At 46.3% G+C, this 24,272-nt stretch overlaps 1 protein-coding gene across 1 annotated transcript; it reads right to left on the bottom strand.

The window, feature by feature from the left end:
- Window positions 1-1,011: 1,011 nt before the first annotated feature.
- LOC105924667 (P2Y purinoceptor 14-like) lies at window positions 1,012-3,368 on the bottom strand. The gene is made up of 3 exons (XM_036127707.1): window positions 3,262-3,368; window positions 2,902-3,161; window positions 1,012-1,711 (listed from the first exon to the last, which is right to left on the bottom strand). The coding sequence occupies exons 1-3, from the start codon at window positions 3,364-3,366 to the stop codon at window positions 1,012-1,014; spliced, it is 1,065 nt and encodes a 354-aa protein (XP_035983600.1). The 5' UTR covers window positions 3,367-3,368.
- Window positions 3,369-24,272: the final 20,904 nt, after the last annotated feature.

The following is a 24,272-nucleotide window of genomic DNA, read 5'->3' as shown; positions in this document are numbered from 1 at the left end:
TGCCACATTATGCATGTCGTATTAAATAATGCTACATATACTTCAGTGGTGGTATCAAGGTGTTACTTTATTGTATCTGTAATAATATATCCGTTTGTTGTGCTAATATTTTTACATCTCTCTTTGCAGGTGATGAAGCAGACTAAAGACGTTTTATGATTCTCTCCCTTTTATCTCCACTTCTTTCACCGTTTCTCCTTTTTTCCTTTTCTTGTTTTTCTTTTCCTCTTTTACATTCTCATTGTGGTGTCCATATAACATGAAATACTCCCTGCATAAATTAATAATAAAACTATTTACATGGATAAATCAAGCGAGCACTATGGTGGAAGCCATACTGCTCCACTTGTAAAAGTAAAATCTGTTGGGCTCTTTTTGGCATTAAGAAAACAATTCTTATTGCCACATTGCCAGACAGGACTCTGTAAAAAAAAAAAAAAAAAAAAAAATTGGGCTGATGTTTTCAGGACAATACCTGACAGACTGACTTATTTTATTAAATATTAAATGAGTAAATTGGAATTTAATTGCACAACACAGGAAATATTGTCATGCAGTAGTGCCCAAGCTCAGGATTCTGCAGGAAGAGCAGCCATCTTACTGCAGAATCCTAAAGATGGATAACTCATACAAGGGCTCAGCAAAGATGCGACTGTTCAGGATGTCGGAGACTTCTTTAAGTAGATCGGCATCATCAAGGTGAAAAAGAAGACTGGCCAGCTGATAATCCTCTAGGCTGTGTTTGTGATTACACTTGTGATTGTTTTAAAAGGAAATTGAACTCCCTCGTAGACTATAGCAAAGTCAGCTCAGACTGTATTTTTTTTTGTCTTACATAGCGTCTGGATCCTACGGCTGCTGTTTGATGCATATTCCAGCATCGTATTGGAAGCACTTTGGCGCCACCTAACAGTCTGAGTTATGATCAGTTATACTTAAGTACCTATATCTGTATATATTGCGTGTACTGTTATGCAATGAACAGTCAAAAAGTCATGAGTTGAATCTGAATCAAACTGGACCGATGGTTCCCGTGGCTGTTGTGGAGGCCTCTAGGACCTGGGAGCTCATGCTGTTCAGCTGATCCCGCCTACGGTACCTTGCATCTGAAGTAGAGGTGTTTCTGTTGCCTTTGGTGCTGAATATTTGTTTCAGGTTAAGCTGAGCCCTGAAGTCCTTACAAAGAAAAACGTAAATAAGAGGATCCAGACAGATATTAAACACTGATATAAACACAGCCACCTCCTTCACATAGTACCAAACCACTGAACATCGTCCTTTCAATAAGTAGTATGGAAGTCGAATAACGTGATAAGGAACAAAGCAAAAGCAGAAGACGCTGACCAACACCAACATGTTCCTGCGAGACTTCAACAGCTTCTTGGAGTTGGAGGAGGCCAGCCGCCTCTGCTGGATCTGCTGCACCCTGCGTGAGGTGCTGTAGTAGAAGAAGACCAGAGAGCAGAGCACCAACAGGAAGGAGATGGCAGCAGAAGCATGCATCACCCCATACAGTTTTTGTACGTGATCATTTAGCAGAAGATAACAGGTGCGGTGATCAGGAAGAGCAGTTTTATGGGTGATCAGCATCAGGATGGTGTATGATGTCGTTATGGTCAGGAGAACAACCCAGGTGGTGACCGAGATGATGTGGCTGGCTTTGGCAGTCATCAGGAAGTGAGTTCCTGAAGAATAAAAGATCTTCATGTACCTGTGAGGAAGGACAAATGCGCAGCAAAAATTTGTTTCAATTATTTTCATCATCATTTCATGATTTCTTAATTGTCTGACGTTCTTCAGAGTTAAATAAATTAAGACTTTACAAAAGACTTTACAAAAAAGTAAATACAGTATTTTATGCCTTGGCAGATGGTTGCCTATGCTGAGCGTTGCTCTGGCTCTGCTGGACATTTCTTCCTGTTAAAAGGGTGTTATTTCTTTCTACTGTTGCCACATGCTTGATCAGGAGGAAGATGGAGCCATGGATGGACAGACTGGTTGAAACTTTGAAGTAATGAGGGAGCTGCTCTCATCTGCAGTGGTGAAGAAGAAGCTAAGGTGGAGATGGAGCTATCAGTGAAATGTTCCACATATATTCTGACCATCACCCCAAGATATGAATAATGATTCATAGAACCGAATCTTGGATGCAAGCAGCTGAAATGAGCTTCCTCCATGGTTTAGCATGTTACTGTGAGAGCAGTCTCCGTCAATGTGCTGGTGAAGACTCTCAGTCATCCAGGTCATGATCAATCCAAAAAAGGTAAAAAAAATAAAACAATTGGACTTCTGAAGCTGAAGACATTTCACATCTCATCCAGGAAGCTTTCTCAGTTCAAAATGTCTGGAGTTGTGAGGAGTTCCAAGCTTTATAGACCTGCTGACGAGGCCAAAATGTTCACATTTTGGACAGAGAAGACAGATGGTTTGAGAGAGGGATGAAGGAAGCCATTTAGGGCTAAGGTCTCAACTGTCAAAAACTTACAACACAGCAAGAGGTTTGATCCCTGCCAAGTTTCACCCCAATTCACACCTCCATGCATGTCACCACAACATTTCTCCTCTGAACCAGGCTAACATGTGAATCTACGCTATAACGAGGCCCGTCAGCCGGTCTATAAAGCTTGGTTTGGATTCCTTAACTAGACTTAAGGTAACCGAAGTGTGAGATTTGACTCTAATGAAAGACTTGACATTTTAACAGGGTTTGTGAACATCCCTGCTCCCAACTGAGGGATGCATTCAATGCAAAAAAAATGTACGTCGATATCCTTGAACAAACTCAGCAGGATTATAATCTTTTATCCGTCTATCCAGTTTTATCAGTTTCCAAATAATGTGGGACCTATACTTTAAACTTAGTCTGAATTATTTGCCAGGCTGGTAATTCAGGTCTGGTACCTGTTAGCTGCTATGTAGCCCATAAACAGGATGCTGGCACACATGTTGTGGAACATTAGAGGAGCTCCAAGGCTGCAGTAGACCACATGAATGGTGAGCGATGTGCTGGTGTAGTGGATGATACGCAGCGGGAGGCTCAGACAGAGCAAAAAGTCTGCAGCTGTCAGATGTTTCAGGTAGATCATCCAGCTCTTGGAAACTTGTCCATGAGCTCCACGGCAGTGAAAGCACAAGGTGAAGCTGTTGAGGATCAAACCCACCTGCAGAGGAAATCATGGTGTGAGTAGATGTTGAGACCAAAACTTCTTTTGTTTTGAATGTTTTTTTCTTGATGGGACAACCTGAAGACAGGATGCTCACCAGAAGCAGCAGACTGTAGCCCAGTATTAGCAAAGGGTGGTATGTTCTTTCCACTGGATCACACGTGCTGTTCTGGCCGGGTCCCGAGGAGTTACTGATAACCATGTTTCTGCTGGTTTATCATAAGGAGCAAAACATATCTCAGTCAGACAAATCACATGGAAATGGTGGATGGATAGAGAGCATGTACAAACAACTTGAGGATTCAAAAGTACACAACTGAAAGTTTATTGCATTTATTTTGCACCATTATTATTTTGCACTGCCAACATTGAACTTTTCAAATTAATGCCTTTTTTTGCACCGATATTTTTGCACTATAAACACGGATTAAAAATTTTCTGCACACTCTTTAAAAAAAACCGTCACATTCTTATCATTGCTGCACTGTATATTGTATTGTTATTTTATTTCAATTGCAATCTCATTACATTTTCTTAAGCTGTATGCAATGAAATTTCGTTTTGTATACACCTTGTTCATGCAAAATGACAATAAAATTTGTCTAAGTCTAAGCCTAAGTCTAGTAGATCAGGCAGACGATGTAAAGAATTATTGAAACTCCAGAACAGATCATTTGTTTGGCAAAACTAAATACAGCATCACTGAAAAAGATACCAGCTGTTTAGCACAGAGGTGGAAGAGTCATGCTTTACTGCAGCAGGTTCTGATCAGTTCTTATAATCTACCATGATGTCCAATGTGTATAAGTGGGCCTCTGAGGAAAATACGAAACCATCTGAAGGAATTACAGGACCCTGAACTCTGCAGCATGAAAATTACCCCAAATATACTGATAAATTCACCACAGACTGGCTGAGAATTTAGAAAGTGAAACATCTAAAGTATATTCTGATTGAGTTCTGATGCCACTCGTTTTAACTGATGCTCAGTTGGTACCAAGGGACACGATATGTATTAAGAAAATATCCCCTATACCATGACAACACCACCACCAGCCTGAGCTGCTGGAGCCATACTTTCTGCTAAGTTCTAACCCGACCATCTGAATGTCATTGTCCAGTTCTAGAGAGCCTGATATGTGAATTTTAGAACTGCATAACCAGCGCCACGGTCCGCTGATTGCCAAGGTCAATGTTGCCGTATTTTCTGTACGGGATAGTGAATAGGATGACTGTCGTTGTTTTGTCTCACGGCAAGGCCGCTGTCAGGTATTTAGGGAAAGGTGAAGCAGAGGGGAGTCAGAAACAGGGTAGACACAGACTACAGCGGGACCGTTGGGTGCGATGACTTTCCATCTATTTGATCTCTGCTCTGTTTCTCAATAAAAGTGCTGGTACTTGACCACTTGACACAGACAGAGAAATAGGCCATTTAACAGAAGAATAAGCAAAGCAGAGATGTATGAAAACTGAGGAAAACAAAGGGAGCTGAACTAAAAAACAGAGAAACTACTAAACCAAGCTGAAAAGACTAACGGTGATGTCAGATCTCATCCCTCAACATCTGGTAGAAAAACTGGTAAAGGCTGCTTCGCAACTGGCTGCTAGACTTCCTCACCAACCTCAGTCAGTCCTGGTCGGTCTGAACACCTCTGATGTCATCACCCTCAGCACGGGCTCCCCTCAGGGCTGCGTCCTGAGCCCCCTGCTGTTCACCCTTATGACACATGACTGCGTCCCCAGGTTCACCACCAATCACATTGTGAAGTTTGCAGATGACACAACGGTGGTGGGCCTGATCAGAGACGACAACGACCAGGACTACAGAGAGGAGGTGGAGCAACTGGTGGGCTGGTGCAGAGAAAACAGCCTGATCCTGAACGTGGAGAAGACGAAGGAGATCATCGTCGACTTCAGGAAGAACCGGCCTCACCATGCTCCACTGCTCATCAACAGATCAGCTGTGGAGGTGGTCAGCAGCACCAAGTTCCTGGGGGTGCACATCACAGACAACCTCACCGGGTCTGTGAACACCACGTCACTGGTGAAGAGGGCACAGAAGCAACTGTACTTCCTGCGGAGGATGAGGAGAGCCCACCTGCCCCCGCCCATCCTCACGACCTTCTACAGAAGCACCATAGAGAGCATTGTGACCAGCTGTTTCTCTGTGTGGTGTGGAGGCTGCAGCACCTCTGACTGCAGGAATGTGAGGAGAGTGGTGAGGACAGCAGAAAGGGATCATCGGGGCTCCTCGTCCCTCCTATAAGGACATTTCATCCAAGCGTTGCGTGTCCTGAGCCCATAACATCAACAGGGACCCCTCACACCCCTACCATGGACTGTTCTCCCTGCTGCCCTGCTGGTGGACCTGCAGCAGTTCCGCAGAATCCGCTGCAGGTCCACCAGGTTCTGCAACAGCTTTTTCCCTGTTGCTATCAGACTGTTGAACTGTTGAAGTCTATACGGGACTCTGCACCACATCTGTACATCTGCAGATCTGCGCCACCACATCTCTATCTGGCATTACCAATGCTGCCGAACTCTTAGTTTCCCTTTACTCAACGAAAATGCAGTTTTGCACAAATGCCTTTTTGCACCATTATTTTGCACATTAAAAATGGTTTGTAAATTCTCCTGCATAATGTGACACACACTGTTTTGCACTGTTATATGCTAACATTTTGATCACATCTGCACTTTATATTGCAATGTTGCCTTATTCCACCTGGAATCTGACTATACTCCTATAAGCTGTATGCAACGAAATTTCGTTTTGTATGCACTTTGTCCGTCCATCCTTACGTCCGTCCGTACGTCCGTCCGTTGTCTTCCGCTTATCCGGGGTCGGGTCGCGGGGGTAGCAGCTTCAGTAGGGAGGCCCAGACGTCCCTCTCCCCGGCCACTTGGGCCAGCTCCTCCGGGGGAATCCCAAGGCGTTCTCAGGCCAGCAGAGAGACATAGTCCCTCCAGCGTGTCCTGGGTCTTCCCCTGGGTCTCCTCCCGGTGGGACGTGCCCGGAACACCTCACCAGGGAGGCGTCCAGGAGGCATCCTAACTAGATGCCTGAGCCACCTCAACTGGCTCCTCTCGACATGGAGGAGCAGAAGCTCTACTCTGAGTCCTCCCCGGATGACTGAGCTCCTCACCCTATCTCTAAGGGAGAGCCCAGACACACTACGGAGAAAACTCATTTCAGCCGCTTGTATCCGGGATCTCGTTCTTTCGGTCACGACCCAAAGCTCGTGACCATAGATGAGGTTAGGAACGTAAATCGACTGGTAAATCGAGAGCTTCGCCTTTTGGCTCAGCTCTCTCTTCACCACAACGGATCGGTACAGCGCCCGCTTCACAGCAGACGCCGCACCAATCCCCCTGTCGATCTCCCACTCCATCTTCCCCTCATTCGTGAACAAGACCCCAAGATACTTGAACTCCTCCACTAAGGGCAGCACATCCTCCCCAACCCGGAGGAGGCACTCTACCCTTTTCCGGTTCGAGACCATGGTCTCGGATTTAGAGGCACTGATTTTCATCCCGGCAGCTTCGCACTCGGCTGCGAACTGCTCTAGTGAGAGCTGTAGATCACGCCCTGATGAATCCAACAGGACCATATGATCCGCGAATAGCAGAGAGACAATCCTAAGGCCACCAAAACGGGTGGCCTAATTTAGGCTGCACCTAGAAATTCTGTCCATAAAAAGTTATGAACAGAATCAGTGACAAAGGGCAACCTTGGCGGAGTCCAACTCTCACCGGAAACAAGTCCAACTTACAGCTGGCAATGCGGACCAGACTCTGACACCGGTCATATAGAGACCTGACAGCCCTTATTACAAGGCCCGGTACGCCATACTCCCAGAGTACCCCCCACAGGATCCCCCGGGGGACACGGTCGAATGCCTTCTCCAGATCCACAAAGCACATGTAGACTGGTTGGGCAAACTCCCATGCCCCCTCCAGGATCCTGCTGAGGGTGTAGAGCTGATCCAGTGTTCCACGGCCAGGACAAAAACCACACTGCTCTTCCTGAATCCAAAATTTGACTATCCGACGGACCCTCCTTTCCAGAACCCCTGAATAGACCTTGCCAGGGAGGCTTAAGAGTGTGATTCCTCTGTAGTTGGAACACACCCTCCGGTCCCCCTTTTTAAATAGGGGGACCACCACCCCAGTCTGCCAATCCAGGGGAACTGCCCCCGATGTCCACGCAATGCTGCAGAGCCGCGTTAACCAACACAGCCCCACAACATCCAGAGCCTTAAGATACTCAGGGCAAATCTCACCCCCGGGGCCTTGCCACCAAGGAGCTTTTTAACAACCTCGGCAACCTCAGCACCAGAGATGGGAGAACCCGACTCAGAGTCCTCAGGTTCTGCTTCCGCAATGGAAGACATTTTGGTGGGATTAAGGAGGTCTTCGAAGTATTCCGACGCACGACGTCCTGAGTCGAGCTCAGCAGCACACCACCCCTACTATAAACAGTGTTGGTACCACACTGCTTCCTCCTCCTGAGACGCCGGATAGTGGACCACCTATGGGTGGGGCCAAAGGGGTCGGGTGCATTGTGCAACAGGTGGCAGCAGAGGGCGGGGACCTTGGCGTTCCGATCATCGGCTGCAGAAGCTGGCTCTTGGGACGTGGAATGTCACCTCTCTGGTGGGGAAGGAGCCTGAGCTAGTGTGTGAGGTTGAGAAGTTCCGACTAGAGATAGTCGGACTCACCTCGACGCATGGCTCTGGTTCTGGAACCAGTCTCCACGCGAGGGTGGCTGGACATTCTTCCACTCTGGAGTTGCCCCGGTGAGAGGCGCCGAGCTGGAGTGGGCATACTTGTTGCGCCTCATCTCGATGCCTGTACGTTGGGGTTCTCCCCGGTGAACGAGAGGGTGGCCTCCCTCCGCATTCGTTTGGGGGGATGGGTTCTCACTGTTGTTTGTGCTTATGCACCAAACAGCAGTTCAGATTACCCACCCTTTTTGGAGTCTTTGGAAGGGGTATTGGATGCCCCTCCCTGGGACACCTCGTTTAGCTGGGGGACTTCAATGCTCACGTGGGTAATGACAGTGGGATTTGGAGGGGCGTGGTTGGGAGGAATGGCCCACCTGATCTGAACTCGAGTGATGTTTTGTTGTCGGACTTCTGTACTCATCATGGATTGTTCATCACAAACACCATGTTCAGGCATAAGGGTGTCCACTTGTGCTCTTGGCAGTAAGAAGCAAGCTTCAACCTGTCATTTCTGAGACACCTGTCAGAAATGACAGGTTAAAGTTCTTTCTTTCTTTGTCCTGTGGCTTGACTAAGCTTTTTCTTCACATCTGTATAAAATTTTTATTTCAGCAATGATTTACAGTGGTTGTGGGGAGTCAAAGACCCACCCCCTGGGCGCCGAGACAGACACTGGTGAGACCAGAATCTCAGACGTCCAGAGTACAGGAGCCCAATAGGGACCAGCACAGGGACAATCTGCTGTGATGAGCTCCGCTGGCAGCCAACTACGCCAGAGCAGATACAGCCATGGGCCCAGAGACCCGAAACCCAAGGGCAGACCGCCCCTCAGCAGAACCCCAGCTGAGCCAGGGGGCTCAGGTAGCGGCCAGGAGTGAGGCAGCACAAACCCAAGCACCCAGCCCCGGACACCAAGAACCACCAATGCACCAGCAGGTCAAGGCGCCAGCAACTGCCATGGAGCCTGAGATGCACTAATTATCTCCCCTGAGAACCAAATGGCAATAGCATTTTGTAATAAACAGGAAGTAAAGGTCACTAACTAGCACCGACAACAGATCAGTAATGGAGCGGGGATATTTTAATGAAGGTGTTGATTTTTTTTTATCACGGTTGAGACTAAGAAAAGTTTTTAAAAGCCCTGTTTTATTGGATTGAAGCTGCATTTATACCCCAACAACTTGATCTGCTGCTCAGCAAATCTGACAATTTTACAGGAAATTAAAGCAATGATTTTTTTTTTTTTTTTTTTTTTTTTTTTTTCAGTGTCCTGTCTAGCAATGTGGCAATAAGAATTAATGTCTTAATGCCAAATAGAGCTCGACAGATTTTGCTTTCACAAGTGGAGCAAACAGCTTTCGCCATAATGCTCCGCTTGATTTGTGCATGTAAATAGCTGTATTGTGATTCCTGCAGGGAGAATTTCAAATTACATGGACACTACATTGGGAAAGTGGGAGAGTAAAGGAAGAACAAGAAGAGAAAAAAAAAAAGAAAGAAGAGGTGAAAGAAAGAAGAGATAAAAGGAAGAGAATGATAAAACGTCCTCTGTCTGCTCCATCACCTGGAAAGAGACGCAAAAAGAACAGCACAACCAACAGACATAAAGCAACAGATACAATCGTGTAACACCTTGATACCATTGCTAAATCATATGTATTATTATTTAAGCTGACATGTGTAATGTGATACCTTAAAAAAGAAAGTGAAAGAACATAAATAAATTACAGGCTTTCTGTATATAAGTGAACATTTAATACCTGGGACCCAGCACCTGTGGGAGTTTGTGAGAGTGCACTAGTTTAGGAGAAAATTATACAGAAGGAAATAGCTTGATAGTGGTTGTGGAGAACCAAAGGCCCGCCTTCCCCGAGCACAGAGGCAGGGGTCAGGGGACCCATAACCCCGCACTCCCAAAGGGGCCCCCAAAGCAGTGCGCCTGAGAGGGGCCATCACAGGAAATCTGCAACCCCCCCCTCAAGGAAAGAGGAGAGACGACCCCGAGGAAATCCCCCAGCCACCGCAATGCCAACGCCCCCAAGAGCCGCGGGGACGAGCCCGTGGGCTCCGCCAGCAGCCGGCCCCGCTGAAGTGGTCCTGGCCATGGGCCCTGGGGGCCAGAGGCCCCAGGGGCTCCCCGTCCCCGCGGCAGGGGCCCCGGCCGCCCCCCGGGGGGCCATGCCCCGCGAAGCCGCCCCCGGGAATGGGCCGCCGCCCACCCGGGAACCCGCCCCAAACCCGAGGACCGTCAATGCGCCAGAGGGCCAGAGGGCAATGATTTTGAACATTGCTATGCTTGTTAAGCAACGTGGAACTTGGGGTGGAAATAAATACTGTTACTGCAGAATTTGTTGAAAATGGGTTTTGCTGATATATTCAGAGATGCCGAACAACATGCACACTTCACGTGATCAACCATTAACCAATAAAAACAGAAATCGCTCACGCGCCAATTAATGCGCTCTGGGCATTTAAAAAGCATCTGAAGACTGAGGGGCTGAGGGGGAAAATTATGTGCTCTGGGCTTCTTAAAGTTTTGGAAGACAACTGAGGACTGAGACGCTGAGGGAAAGAAAGATTATTTTGAAGAAGAAGAAAAACTTGAAACTAATAGCTCTCTTTATTTAGTGAGAGCCCTGTGCTTGGTGGGTCGCTGCCAGCTTTTCCACATCTGGACACTGGGAAGTCAGTTTTAGCCTAAATGAGCCAGAGCTAACCAGGTTAAGCCGGTTCCGATTTCTGCAGAATTGTACCACAGATTTGCTAAGCCTGTAATGTTCTGTTGTGGTTCTGGTTATTTTTTCAGTTTAGGATTATTTCTGTTTCTTGTTTTGAATTTATGCTTAGCCTGTTTTTGTTATCTGGCCTTTGTTAGTTTTTATTTCACCCCGTGTCCGTTTAGTCTCATTCCTTACCTTAGGTTTTTGTTTATCTATCTTATGTTCCCTTTATCACCTCCACCTGTTTTTGTTAATTAGCCCCGCCCTGCTCTCCTGTTCTGTTGCCTATTTAAGCCCACCTTCGTTTTTGCTCAGTTGCCGGAATATCTCATCTTGTCCCTGTCCGCTACCTCGTGGTAAGAGCTTTGCAGCCTCTGTTTTCGTTATCTGTCTGTTGCCCTGAATGATCTGTCGTGTTTTTTTGAGTCTGTCCCAGCCTTTTTGTCACCCTGGAGGATCCGTCATCTTTTTCAATAAAAACCCTTTTTTTAGCATCAGCTCCGTGTTTGGCTTAACTTTGGATTCACGACAGCAATTCATTACAAAGCCTCTATTAACACAATAACTATTCCCTAAAATATGTAGATCAGGCAGTTAAAGAAATGTTCATCTTTTACAGATTTCCTTCATTATATTCAGTCTCATCACCAAAAAAGTCCAAATAGTTTGGTGAACATCTGTTTTCAGACTCATTTACTTTCTTACCCTTAAACAAAATCTAGCAGAATCATTTTACTTCAGAAGTCACCTAAAGAGTAAATAGCACAGAGGTCGCCTTAAAGTTTTTTTCACAAACCTGTGGCTTTAATCTGGGGCAATTGTGGTGTGTATCTGCAGAAACAGAAGGGCTGCAGATTTCTGAAGTCAAAAGTACTGTTGAAATCAAAGAAGCAATATTCAGAGGCCTTTTCAAACACCCATATCATTGACTGTCTAACAAATGGACCACAGTCTCAACGAGCTGATAAAGAAGGCTGGTTCTGTTCTGGGGACTGCTGCTGATCCTCTGGAGATGTCTGTAGAAAGTACAATCTGTCATAAATTGAACAACATTATGGAGCTCTGAGCATCCTTTTAATCAGAATGTTAAACAGCTACAGTGTCTCCAGTTAGAGGCTTCTTCAGAACTGCTCTAAGACAGACTTCTACAGGAGATCCTTTCTGCCCACGGCCCTCAGCATTTACAACAACTCTAGATAAATAAAGTATTTGAAATTTAATTAAACTGAGTCTGGATGAGATTCGGTTGGCTTCGGATCCAGATCACCATTAAGAGACCTGTGAACTAAAGATGACAGATCCAGATTCCGAATGTCTTTAGGGTGAAGAAATTACGTAGAAATCTCCAAAATTCATTAATATTCTTCCAGAGTGTTCCTTGGAGAGCTTCTTTAAGCAGCTCAACAATGGTCTTGGTAGAATTAATAATCTATAAAACATTAAAAATACATGAAAGAAACCTAACAAAACAGAAAAGGCTGAACTCTTAACTGGACAGGATCTCAAAGCTGGAAAACCAGAAGCAGGGTGGATTTTGTCTGGAGGTACTTACAGCTGAGTTTGTTCTTCTTTCACAGCTTCACAACCTGAATCTTTCTGCAGCTTCAGAGCTCATCCTGTTGTTATGACGTCTCCTCAGGGTTGAGGATAACAGTCTGGAGAAACCTTGTAATGAAGACAGAAGATGAAAATGAAATGCAGTCAGCTGGGTATTTTCACATCCTCCTCATGTGTTCCCTTCTTCAGAAAATGCAAATATAAGATTGGCTGAGACAGTCTGGTGTTTTTTTGAAATGCCGACTCTATAGTTCTGGTTTTCTTTTTGCTTCATATAGTAAAGGAAAAAGAATACGTAGAAGCTTCCTGGATGCTTTGTGGTTTCTCACACAGGACATGAGTCATCTCTGAGGTTTTGCTGAGTGATAGCTGTCCTATTGAAGCTTTACATTTTGACCATGTATCATAAAACTCATTAAAGATCAGCGGTGCAGGGAGAACCTGAACCCAGACAACCTGTCAAAGCCAAAGTATCCTTATGACATCACATGTACTCCTTTGTTTTGCATAATTTAACTTTCGTAGTGTGTTTTACATCTTTAAGGATAATCCCTTTTTGAATCCTTGTGACATTTTAAAAAATTAACGGTTGGTCCCAGACCAGATTATTGATCCCTAATTGGTTGCCTGATTACTGTCCTAGGCTGTCTATAAGCAGTCCATTTGCACAGTATGCTAAGTGCCTGTGCAATTTCTCAGTTATCAGGGGGTCATGACAACCACCAACATGCCAAAGTCAGAGGCCGCTGGAACTTCACTCAGTTTTTCTGAAAATATTTTGATGCATATCCAGGAATTTCAATTAACCAAATGTGGGACAACAGGATGCTTGTGAGGGACATTGCAGGACACATAACACTATGATGATGCCGTAAATTTTAATTTAACACATTTGATTGATCAATCTCTGTTTTGCCTGTATTTGCACAACAACCTATCATGACTCACAAGTATATAAAAAGCAGTATTTTCTGAAGTTTGTTTAAATTTCTTGTGTCCCAGGATTCAACCTGGGGCACAAGAGACACAGGGTGAGACGAAGAAAGAGCAAGACATCTTACGACGGAGGCTGATTGCGTCATACCACGAGGGTTCACACTCTGGCCGTGAAGTGCTGACTTCACAAGCTGATGAGCTGGTGCCCGACCTGAGCACCCAGAGCCGTACACCGTGGACCACTAACACACCAGTGGGTCAAGGCGCCAGTCAGCAGATGGGAGCAGGTCGAGGGGGGTGGGCTCCACACTTAGCAGAGACCTGAGAGCCTGACCAGGTGCCCGCTCCTCCTCCAGGCCCCAGACTCCAGGTAGCAATCGGAGAACAGGGGTGTAAAAAAAAGACTGAGCATGCTTGTGCCTGCTCAAATGTTGTGCATGTTGTTCTCAAGTGTGTTTAAAACTGGGAGGGCCAAAAAGGAGGGTGCCCGGTGCAGCTCAACCTGGTCACCCTACTATCCAGGGTCATTAGAAGCTATTCCTCAGTGTGAGTGGAGAGACTGTTTATGTAATTTCATCATATATACACGCTTGGCAAAATGTCCAGGGCATGCCCCGCCTCTCCAGTGGCCTAAAATGCACAGACTGTGTTCATTGCCCTTAGATTCTTTGCGAGTGGCACTTTCCTTTACACTATTGGAGATGCAGAGAACTTAGTGATAAGTGCTGTCTGTCGTGCCATCCGCAAAGTGTACCTGGCACTGAAGCAGTTTTTAGGGGGTTTTGTGGCATTTCCAAGCCATTTAAGACCCCAGGTTTTAAAGCAGGAGTTTTTGGTATTGCAGGTACATTTATAATTGTTAATGAGATGCAACCATGACCATGCCAAAAAGTATGACGTACAGTATTATTATTATTATAATTATTATGTCTCCTTCAGGCTTCCCTAATGTGATTGGTGCCATAGACTGCACACACATCCCCATCAAGGCCCCACCAGGCCCAAATGAAGGGGATTTTGTGAACCGAAAGGGGTTCACAGTGTAAATGTGCTGGTAAATTACTAGTTTTAATATTCCAAAATTACTATTTGTAATATTCCAGATTAGAAATATATTACATTTAAAAAAAAGGAATGGAATCAAAAAGTATGCAGTTGACTGACTAAAATGTCTTAGATGGTGTGTGACTCTATTTATCTCATCACAAATGTGGAGGCAAAATGGCCAGGATCAGTGCATGACTCAAAGACTTTCAGAGAATCACATTTATGTACATTATTTGAACGTGGTAAGGGAACAAATGTCAGGTTCACAGTATTAAACACACTTATGCTGAGTCTAACAAAACTACTTTGTCCATTACAAGAGATTTTGACGGGATCCTGCTTGAAGACAAGGGCTATGCCTGCAGGCAGTATTTTATGACGCCCTTCCCTGACCCAAACGCTGGACCACAAACCCGTTACAATGCAACTCTAGCCAGGACAGGGGCACACGTTGAAATGGCCTTTGGGCAACTAAAGGAAATATTTCAGTGTCTGAAAAGTCTGAGGGTTGCACCTGACAGAGCCTGTGACATTATTGTTACATGTAAGATAAGATAGTCTTTATTGATCTCACAATGGAGAAATTCACTCGTCACATCGGCTCATACAAGAAGGTGCAGAGTAGGGAATGTGCATTCAGTTATATACAGTGAGTCTTCATATATACAATGGGTCAAAAAGAATACCAAAAAAATAAAAATACAAAAAAGGAAATAGGAATGTAAATGTCTCATTTACATTGTTAGTGGTCTATATATATATATATATATATATATATATATATATATATATATATATATATATATATATATATATATATATATATATATATATACATATATCTATGCGCCTACATACATACGTACCTACGCGTATATACGTGCATATACATTGTATACATTTGTACATACATACATGTGTACTGACTTATGTTCAGTACATGTGCCTGTGCCATATCGCATAACATTGCCACTATCAGAAAGGAGAGGATTCCTGTGGTGGGGGGTGCAGCCTGATGATGACCTCCAGCCAGTGCACTTGGACCAATCTGTGGCAGAGGTGCACGGGACAGAATTGTAGAACACCATTTTTGAATGTGTAATAAAATACAGGACAAATATGCTTAGTTCCTGTTGTTTTATTTAAACAATTCTTTATAAACAACAGCCGGTAGTCATCTTTTGCCTGCAGTAAGAGATAGTTATGTAAAGTCAGCAATACAACTATGTCTCAAATGGTGCATTTGCACTTAATCTGAAGGTCCTTTTGAAGCAACTCCATCACTAGTGCAATTTTTCTCTTTTTCAAGTTGTCGAGTTCAATTTCTCCTCTCAATTTGTGTTTTTCCAAGTCCAAATACTAAATTTTTTGTTGAAGAAGCCGTTTATATGGAGAACAGATCTCTCCCTGTGTCATTTTGTGAAAGTAAAAAGAGTCAAAACATGTCTCATGTAACAAAAATAAAAAGTAAAAGTACAACACTGTCCACCTCTGTATAACTTCTTTGTGCAGACTCTTCTTCAAGTCTTTCTGTAGGTCTTTATCCAGCTATGGACTCCTGTAACTCACATTACAGACAGAGAGAATAGGTACACAAGTATATACAAATTAGTGTAAAGTAATTTATGCTCTTACAGGTTCTTCCTCCAAAGGACAGTCATCTGAGAGGGTTTCTTCACTGTTCTGTGCAATGGAAATAAATGGCTATTACAAAGTGTTACAGTTCTTCCGTTTATGCAAGTTAGAAAAAGTACACAACTTCCTGCATATGCCTCAGCCACCACTTGCTTGGGAACAGGTAAAAGTGTTGGTGTAGTAAATTCCAATTAACTACACTGTAAAAAGTATAATGTGATCATTAACTCATAGCAACATATTTTATATAACTAAAAGTTTAAAAGTTGTTACTTTCACAAATGGTTTAAATGACTGTACCAGCCATTTGGATTATACTTCATTTAATGCAGCAACAAATAATATTGTAGTGTAATAAGAGCATTGAAAGCTCATGTAGCCTACCAGTAATGAAGGTGCTGCTACTGGTCCCTGGCTTTGGGTCTGAAGAGCTGCTGCACCATGCACATACTCAGGACACTTTCCACCTTCCATACAACTCCAGTCTCCAGTTCAGTAATCATCCACACCTGTCAGCTACTAATCAGCCAGCATTCAGCACACCTGTCAGCCTCACTATAAGCTCACTGCATTCTGTCATTCCTCGTCGGTTCGTTCTGTTTTCCTGCTTACCTCTGTTTCTGCTGCTCACCTCATCCAGTCTCGTCCAGCCCGAAGTTCCTCCATTCTCCGCCAGCCTGCTGTAGTTCAGGTTCCAAGTCTCCATTCTGTTGTGCTTCTGGTTCTGCTGCCTCCGTGCCCTGGTTCCAACCTGCTTGCCAGTTCCTGCCTTCACCATCCTGCTTCAGCTCTGTACAGACTCTTGGTTCCTTCCTCCACTATCCACAAGCTTCAATAAACTGTTAAAACTTACTCTGTTGTGGTTGTGTTCGGGTTCAGAAAACAAAACATGACTAGTATAATAATTAATTCTACATTTTGTAGAATATTCTTATACTTCACTTTTACTTGTCCCCATGTTCTAGTGGGTCCTGTGGAAGCTCTGACAAAAACGAACAAAGTAAATGTGAAATTATTAAAATGCAAAAATACATACTACCACCCCAACCCAGCCCAGGGAGGGCTGGCAGCCCTCCCTGGGCTGCCAGCCCAGGGAGGGTGGCAGCCCCTCCCTGGGCTGCCACCTTACCGTGGTGGAGGGGTTTGAGTGTCCCAGTGATCCTAGGAGCTATGCTGTCAGGGGCTTTAAGCCCCTAGCAGGGTCACCCAAGGCAGACAGGTCCTAGGTGAGGGACCAGACAAAGCGCAGCCCAAAACCCCCCTTATGATGAGTACGATTGTTGGACCTCGTGTTCCCTCGCCCGGACGCGGGTCACCGGGGCCCCACTCTGGAGCCAGGCCTGGAGGTGGGACACGTTGGCGAGCGTCTGGTGGCCGGGCTTTTGCCCATGGAGCCCGGCCGGGCTCAGCCCGAAGAGGCGACATGGGTCCCCCTTCCGATGGGCTCACCACCTGTCGGAGGGGCCAAAGGGGTCGGGTGCAATGTGTAACGGGTAGCAGTGGAGGGCGGGGGACCTTGGCGTTCCGATCCTCGGCTGCAGAAGCTGGCTCTTGGGACGTGGAATGTCACCTCTCTGGTGGGGAAGGAGCCTGAGCTTGTGCGCGAGGTTGAGAGGTTCCGACTAGAGATAGTCGGACTCACCTCGACGCACCGCTCTGGCTCCGGAACCAGTCTCCTTGAGAGGGGCTGGACATTCTTCCACTCTGGAGTTGCCCATGGTGAGAGGCGCCGAGCTGGGGTTGGCATACTTGTTGCCCCCCATCTCGGTGCCTGCACGTTGGGGTTTTCCCCGGTGAACGAGAGGGTGGCCTCCCTCCGCATCCGTGTGGGGGGACGGGTTCTGACTGTTGTTTGCGCTTATGCGCCAAACAGCAGTTCAGATTACCCACCCTTTTTGGAGTCCTTGGAAGGGGTACTGGAGAGTGCCCCTCCTGGGGACTCCCTCGTTTTGCTGGGGGACTTCAACGCTCACGTGGGCAATGACAGTGGGACCTGGAGGGGCGTGGTTGGGAGGAATGGCCCACCTGATCTGAACTCGAGTGGTGTTTTGTTGTTGGACCTCTGTGCTCGTCATGGATTGTCCATCACAAACACCATGTTCAAGCATAAGGGTGTCCATATGTGCTCTTGGCACCAGGACACCCTAGGTCGCAGTTCAATGATCGACTTTGTTGTCGTTTCATCTGACCTGCGGCCGCATGTCTTGGACACTCGGGTGAAGAGAGGGGCGGAGCTCTCCACCGACCACTACCTGGTGGTGAGTTGGCTCCGATGGCGGGGGAGGAAGCCGGTCCGACCGGGCAGGCCCAAACGTACTGTGAGGGTTTGCTGGGAACGCCTGGCGGAGTCCCCTGTGAGGCGGAGCTTTAACTCCCACCTCCGGGAGAACTTTAAAACACGTCCCGAGGGAGGCGGGGGACATTGAGTCTGAATGGACCATGTTCCACGCCTCTATTGCTGAGGCGGCTAGTCGGAGCTGTGGCCGCAAGGTTGTCGGTGCATGTCGTGGCGGCAACCCTCGAACCCGCTGGTGGACACCAGCGGTGAGGGAAGCCGTCAAGCTGAAGAAGGAGTCCTACCGGGCTTTTTTGGCCTGTGGGACTCCGGAAGCAGCTGATGTGTACCGGCAGTCGAAGCGGCAGGCGGCTCGACTGGTCGCCGAGGCAAAAACTCGGGCGTGGGAAGAGTTCGGAGAGGCCATGGAGAAAGACTTCCGTACGGCTTCGAAGCGATTCTGGTCCACCATCCGGCGTCTCAGGAGGGGGAAGCAGTGCAGTACCAACACTGTTTACAGTGGGGGTGGTGTGCTGCTGACCTCGACTCGGGACGTCGTGCGTCGGTGGGCGGAATACTTCGAAGACCTCCTTAATCCCACCAACACGTCTTCCATTGAGGAAGCAGAGCCTGAGGACTCTGGGTTGGGTTCTCCCATCTCTGGTGCTGAGGTTGCCGAGGTTGTTAAAAAGCTCCTCGGTGGCAAGGCTCCGGGGGTGGATGAGATTCGCCCTGAGTACCTTAAGGCTCTGGATGTTGTGGGGCTGTGTTGGTTAACGCGGCTCTGCAACATTGCGTGGACATCGGGGGCAGTTCCCCTGGATTGGCAGACTGGGGTGGTGGTCCCCCTATTTAAAAAGGGGGACCGGAGGGTGTGTTCCAACTACAGAGGAATCACACTCTTAAGCCTCCCTGGTAAGGTCTATTCAGGGGTTCTGGAAAGGAGGGTCCGTCGGATAGTCGAATCTCGGATTCAGGAAGAGCAGTGTGGTTTTCGTCCTGGCCGTGGAACACTGGACCAGCTCTACACCCTCAGCAGGATTCTTGAGGGGGCATGGGAGTTTGCCCAACCAGTCTACATGTGCTTTGTGGATCTGGAGAAGGCATTCGACCGTGTCCCCCGGGGGATCCTGTGGGGGGTACTCCGGGAGTATGGAGTACCGGACCCTTTAATAAGGGCTGTCAGGTCTCTGTACGACCGGTGTCAGAGTCTGGTCCGCATTGCCGGCAGTAAGTCGGACTCGTTTCCGGTGAGAGTTGGACTCCGCCAAGGCTGCCCTTTGTCACCGATTCTGTTCATAACTTTTATGGACAGAATTTCTAGGCGCAGCCAAGGTGTTGAGGGGATCCGCTTTGGTGGCCTTAGGATTGCGTCTCTGCTATTCGCGGATGACGTGGTCCTATTGGCTTCATCAGGGCGTGATCTACAGCTCTCACTGGAACGGTTCGCAGCCGAGTGCGAAGCGGCCGGGATGAAAATCAGTGCCTCCAAATCCGAGACCATGGTCTTGAACCGGAAAAGGGTAGAGTGCCTTCTCCGGGTTGGGGAGGATGTCCTGCCCCTAGTGGAGGAGTTCAAGTATCTTGGGGTCTTGTTCACGAATGAGGGGAAGATGGAGCGGGAGATCGACAGGCGGATTGGTGCAGCGTCTGCTGTGAAGGGGGCGCTGTACCGATCCGTTGTGGTGAAGAGAGAGCTGAGCCAAAAGGCGAAGCTCTCGATTTACCGGTCGATCTACGTTCCTACCCTCATCTATGGTCACGAGCTTTGGGTCGTGACCGAAAGAACGAGATCCCGGATACAAGCGGCTGAAATGAGTTTTCTCCGTAGTGTGTCTGGGCTCTCCCTTAGAGATAGGGTGAGGAGCTCAGTCATCCGGGGAGGACTCAGAGTAGAGCCGCTGCTCCTCCACGTCGAGAGGAGCCAGTTGAGGTGGCTCGGGCATCTGGTCAGGATGCCTCCTGGACGCCTCCCTGGTGAGGTGTTCCGGGCACGTCCCACCGGGAGGAGACCCAGGGGAAGACCCAGGACACGCTGGAGGGACTATGTCTCCCGGCTGGCCTGGGAACGCCTTGGGATTCCTCCTGAGGAGCTGGCCCAAGTGGCTGGGGAGAGGGACGTCTGGGCCTCCCTACTGAAGCTGCTGCCCCCGCGACCCGACCCCGGATAAGCGGAAGACAACGGACGGACGGACGGACGGACATACTGTAGAAAGTGATAGAAACATCTACCATGGACAGTACTTACGAATTAATTTGTCTGCTACTTTTTGCCAGCCCTCTCTCCTGGCTTTAGCAGACTTTGAGGTGTTCCCTGTCGTTTTAATTAACGACTCAAACTTGGCATAGTCTTCCATTAAAAACTCTTGTTTTGCTCTTCATCCCTCCTCATCCTCCTTGACCTTTCTGCTGCATTTGATACTGTTGACCATGGCGTTCTCTTAAACCGGCTCCACCTCACTACTGGACTAAATGACTTTGCTCTCAGTTGGTTCAGATCATATCTCACAAACCGGAGAGAATATATCTCCCTAGGACACTCCAAATCAAATCCACACACAGTTACGTGTGGTGTCCTCCAGGGGTCAGTCTTTGGCCCCATCCTATTCATCCTTTACCTTACCCCCCTTGGCCAAATCATCAGCTGCCACAATATTTCATTCCACTGTTATGCTGATGACATACAGCTCTATGTAAATGTCACAGACGACACCCCATCCTCACAGTCATCCCTATCAAAACTCACCACCTGTCTGGAGGAGATAAAGGAATGGATGGAGCAAAACTTTCTTCAACTCAATAGCTCCAAAATCGTAACCATGCTGGTTGGAACTACTCATCAAACCAAATCATTATCCATAACCTGCATCACCTTTTCTGGTACTAACATCCCGCTCTCATCAAAAGTTAGTAATCTTGGTGTAAAAATGGACTCCAACTGTCAGGGTTTTGTTTACCGATGAACTCAGGACGCACACACGGGACTAAAAGTTTGAGTCTTTATTGAAGGAAGTATGCTGGGTGGTGAGTGATGAAGACCGGAGGTTCAGGACTGCAGAAGGTCAGGGATGTATGTGATGGCAGGAGCTGACGGCCCGGAGAGAGAGAGAGTCCACACTCGCAAGGTGCTGCTCGGCTAGCAGGCCTCATAGCAACACCAGGACTCAGGGCGGCTAGTCCGGTTAGCAGTTATCCGGAGACACCAGGGCACAAAGCAGAGCTTCTCCAGGAACGAATAGTAGAACACAAAGACTTACAGAGGGACTGGAGTGGTGGATAGCAGATGACGGCCCAGTGCTGAACTGAAGACAGAGGGAGGTTTAAATAGAGCACTAACAGGTGAAACAAGGGTCTGGCTAATTAACAAGCAAATGATTATCAGGTGTGACTGACTGCTGAGGAGGTGAAGTGAAAATTGACAGAAAATAACCGATGACTGAAAACTAACAATAAATAAAGTCAAACCTAACCCAAAAGAGATGAAAAAAATGAAAATAACAGAAAAACAAAGCCAAACCAAAACTCAACCATGACACCAGCTCACTTGTGAAGCCCATATAAAAATCACTTATGCAAGACCACCTCCGTAACATTTCCAAACTCTGTCCCATTTTCTCCCTCTCAGACACCGAAAAGATAGTTAATGCCTTTGTCTCCTCCAGACTGGACTATTGCAACACACTTCTCATCGGGATCCCTAGAAAGAGTCAGCAGAGGCTTCATTACTTTCAAAACTCTGCAGGAAGGATCCTGATGAGAGTGCAGAAACATGAGCACATTACCCTTATTCATTACACTGGCTTCCCATCTTCATCAGGGTTGAGTACAAGCTTTCCCTCCACACACATCAATGCATCCATGGACATGCCCCCCCCCCCCCCCCCCCCTCAAAGAACTTATCAACCCACAGAACACAACCCGCTGCCTTCGCTCCACTCACTCAAACCTCCTCTACATTCCCAGAACCAGACTCAGGACAATGGGAGATGGGGCATCTTGTGCTGCTGCCCCACATCTGTGGAATGCCCTCCCTGACACAAAAACGTTTCTTTTTAGCAAAGCTTTTGGTCCCCTTTAGATGTTTTAATAATAGCTTATTTTTTATGCTTTTCTCTTTTTTACCTGTAGGACTTTGAGATCTTTTGATGGAAAGTGCAGTATAAATTAAATGTATTATTATTATTATTATTATTATTATTATTATTATTATTATTATTATTATTATTATTATTAACTAGTGTAATCAATATAAGCCCCTTTTTCTGGGGTTTTTGAGAAGCCAGTCTCCAAATGCGAGTAAATTTCCCGTTTGGCGAGTGAATTTCAGAGGGCTAGCTGCCACATGACGAGTAAATGTTTGTACCAAATAAAATAAAAATAACATAAAAATAACAAAACCCATCTGGGCTGCGGATGATCCGTTCACAGCTCTGTCCATCCAGAGCTTAGTCTAGACCCGCCTTCTACGGAGCTGTTTCAGCTTCTTTCACCTTCAGAACCAGTCATGGCTGCACGCTGGATCAGAAAACAGATCTGTTATTCAGATACAGTCTAAAACGGCAATTAGTCTGTTTGTAAGTTTCGTTCTTATTTATTCTGCATTTTCTTTAACTACCTGTGCTGTGTTTCTGTGCTTTGCCGCTCTTACTGCCCCCCCCCTCTCGGAGCCAGGTGCTTTTATCAGCGGCCAGCCTTCAAAACGTGAATCACTACGTTTAATGTCCTTCCGCTCGTACCAAAATGTCCCAATTAAAGTCAATAGGAGAGTCAGTGACTGTGTTTCATGCTCTTTTGTTTTCAACATGGGGCTCGATCGGGGCTCCTACTTTCAACGACTTTTGAGCATTTTCACATGAATAAGCCTAACAGATACAAGCGCACTCTCACAAACAACTACAGGAGCTTGGTTCCAGGTAGTTAGAGATCCACTTCCATGCAGAAAACATCTATTTTTATCTTCAGCTGCCACACTATGCGTTTCGTATTAAATAATACTACATATACTTCAGTGGTGCTATCAAAGTGTTACTTTATTGTATCTGTAATACTATATGTGTTGGTTGTGCTGTTCTATGAAGTTTTATGATTCTCTCCATTTTATCTCCTCTTCTTTCACCTTTTCTCCTTTTTTTTCTTTTCTTGTTTTTCTTTTCCTCTTTTACATTCTCATTGTGGTGTCCATATAACATGAAACACTCCCAGCATAAATTATAATAAAACTATTTACATGGATAAATCAAGCGGAGCACTATGGTGGAAGCCATACTGCTCCACTTGTGAAAGTAAAATCTGTTGGGCTCTTTTTGGCATTAAGACAACAATTCTTATTGCCACATTGCCAGACAGGACACTGTAAAAACAAATAAAAATAAAATTGGGCTGATGTTTTCAGGACAATACCTGACAGACTGTCTTATTTTATTAATTATTAACCGACTATATTGGAATTTAATTGCACAACACAGGAAATATTGTCATGCAGCAATGCCTAAGCTCAGGATTCTGCAGTAAGATGGCTGCTAGTCCTAAAAGTGTTTATGACGGATAACTCATACAAGGGCTCAGCAAAGATGCGACTGTTCAGGATGTCGGAGACTTCTTCAAGTAGATCGGCATCATCAAGGTGAAAAAGAAGACCGGCCAGCTGATAATCCTCTAGGCTGTGTTTGTGATTACACTTGTGATTGTTCTTAGAAGGAAATTTAACTCCCTTGTAGACTATAGCAAAGTCAGCTCAGACTGTATTTTTTTTTTGGTCTTACATAGCGTCTGGATCCTACGGCTGCTGTTTGATGCATATTCCAGCATCGTATTGGAAGCACTTCGGCGCCACCTAGCAGTCTGAGTTATGACCAGTTATACTTAAGTACCTATATCTGTATATATTGCATGTACTGTTATGCAATGAACAGTCAAAAAGTCATGAGTTGAATCTGAATCAAACTGGACCGATGGTTCCCGTGGCTGTTGTGGAGGCCTCTGGGACCTGGGAGCTCTCGTGTTCAGCTGATCCCGCCTACAGTACCTTGCATCTGAAGTAGAGGTGTTTCTGTTGCCTTTGGTGCTGAATATTTGTTTCAGGTTAAGCTGAGCCCTGAAGTCCTTACAAAGAAAAACGTAAATAAGAGGATCCAGACAGATATTAAACACTGATAGAAACACAGCCACCTCCTTCACATAGTACCAAACCACTGAACATCCCAATATGTAG

Source organism: Fundulus heteroclitus, chromosome 23, assembly GCF_011125445.2.
Source record: "Fundulus heteroclitus isolate FHET01 chromosome 23, MU-UCD_Fhet_4.1, whole genome shotgun sequence".
Classification (NCBI taxonomy): domain Eukaryota; kingdom Metazoa; phylum Chordata; class Actinopteri; order Cyprinodontiformes; family Fundulidae; genus Fundulus; species Fundulus heteroclitus.
Note: the sequence above shows the minus strand (reverse complement) of the source record. Positions and strands in the feature narration are given on the sequence as shown.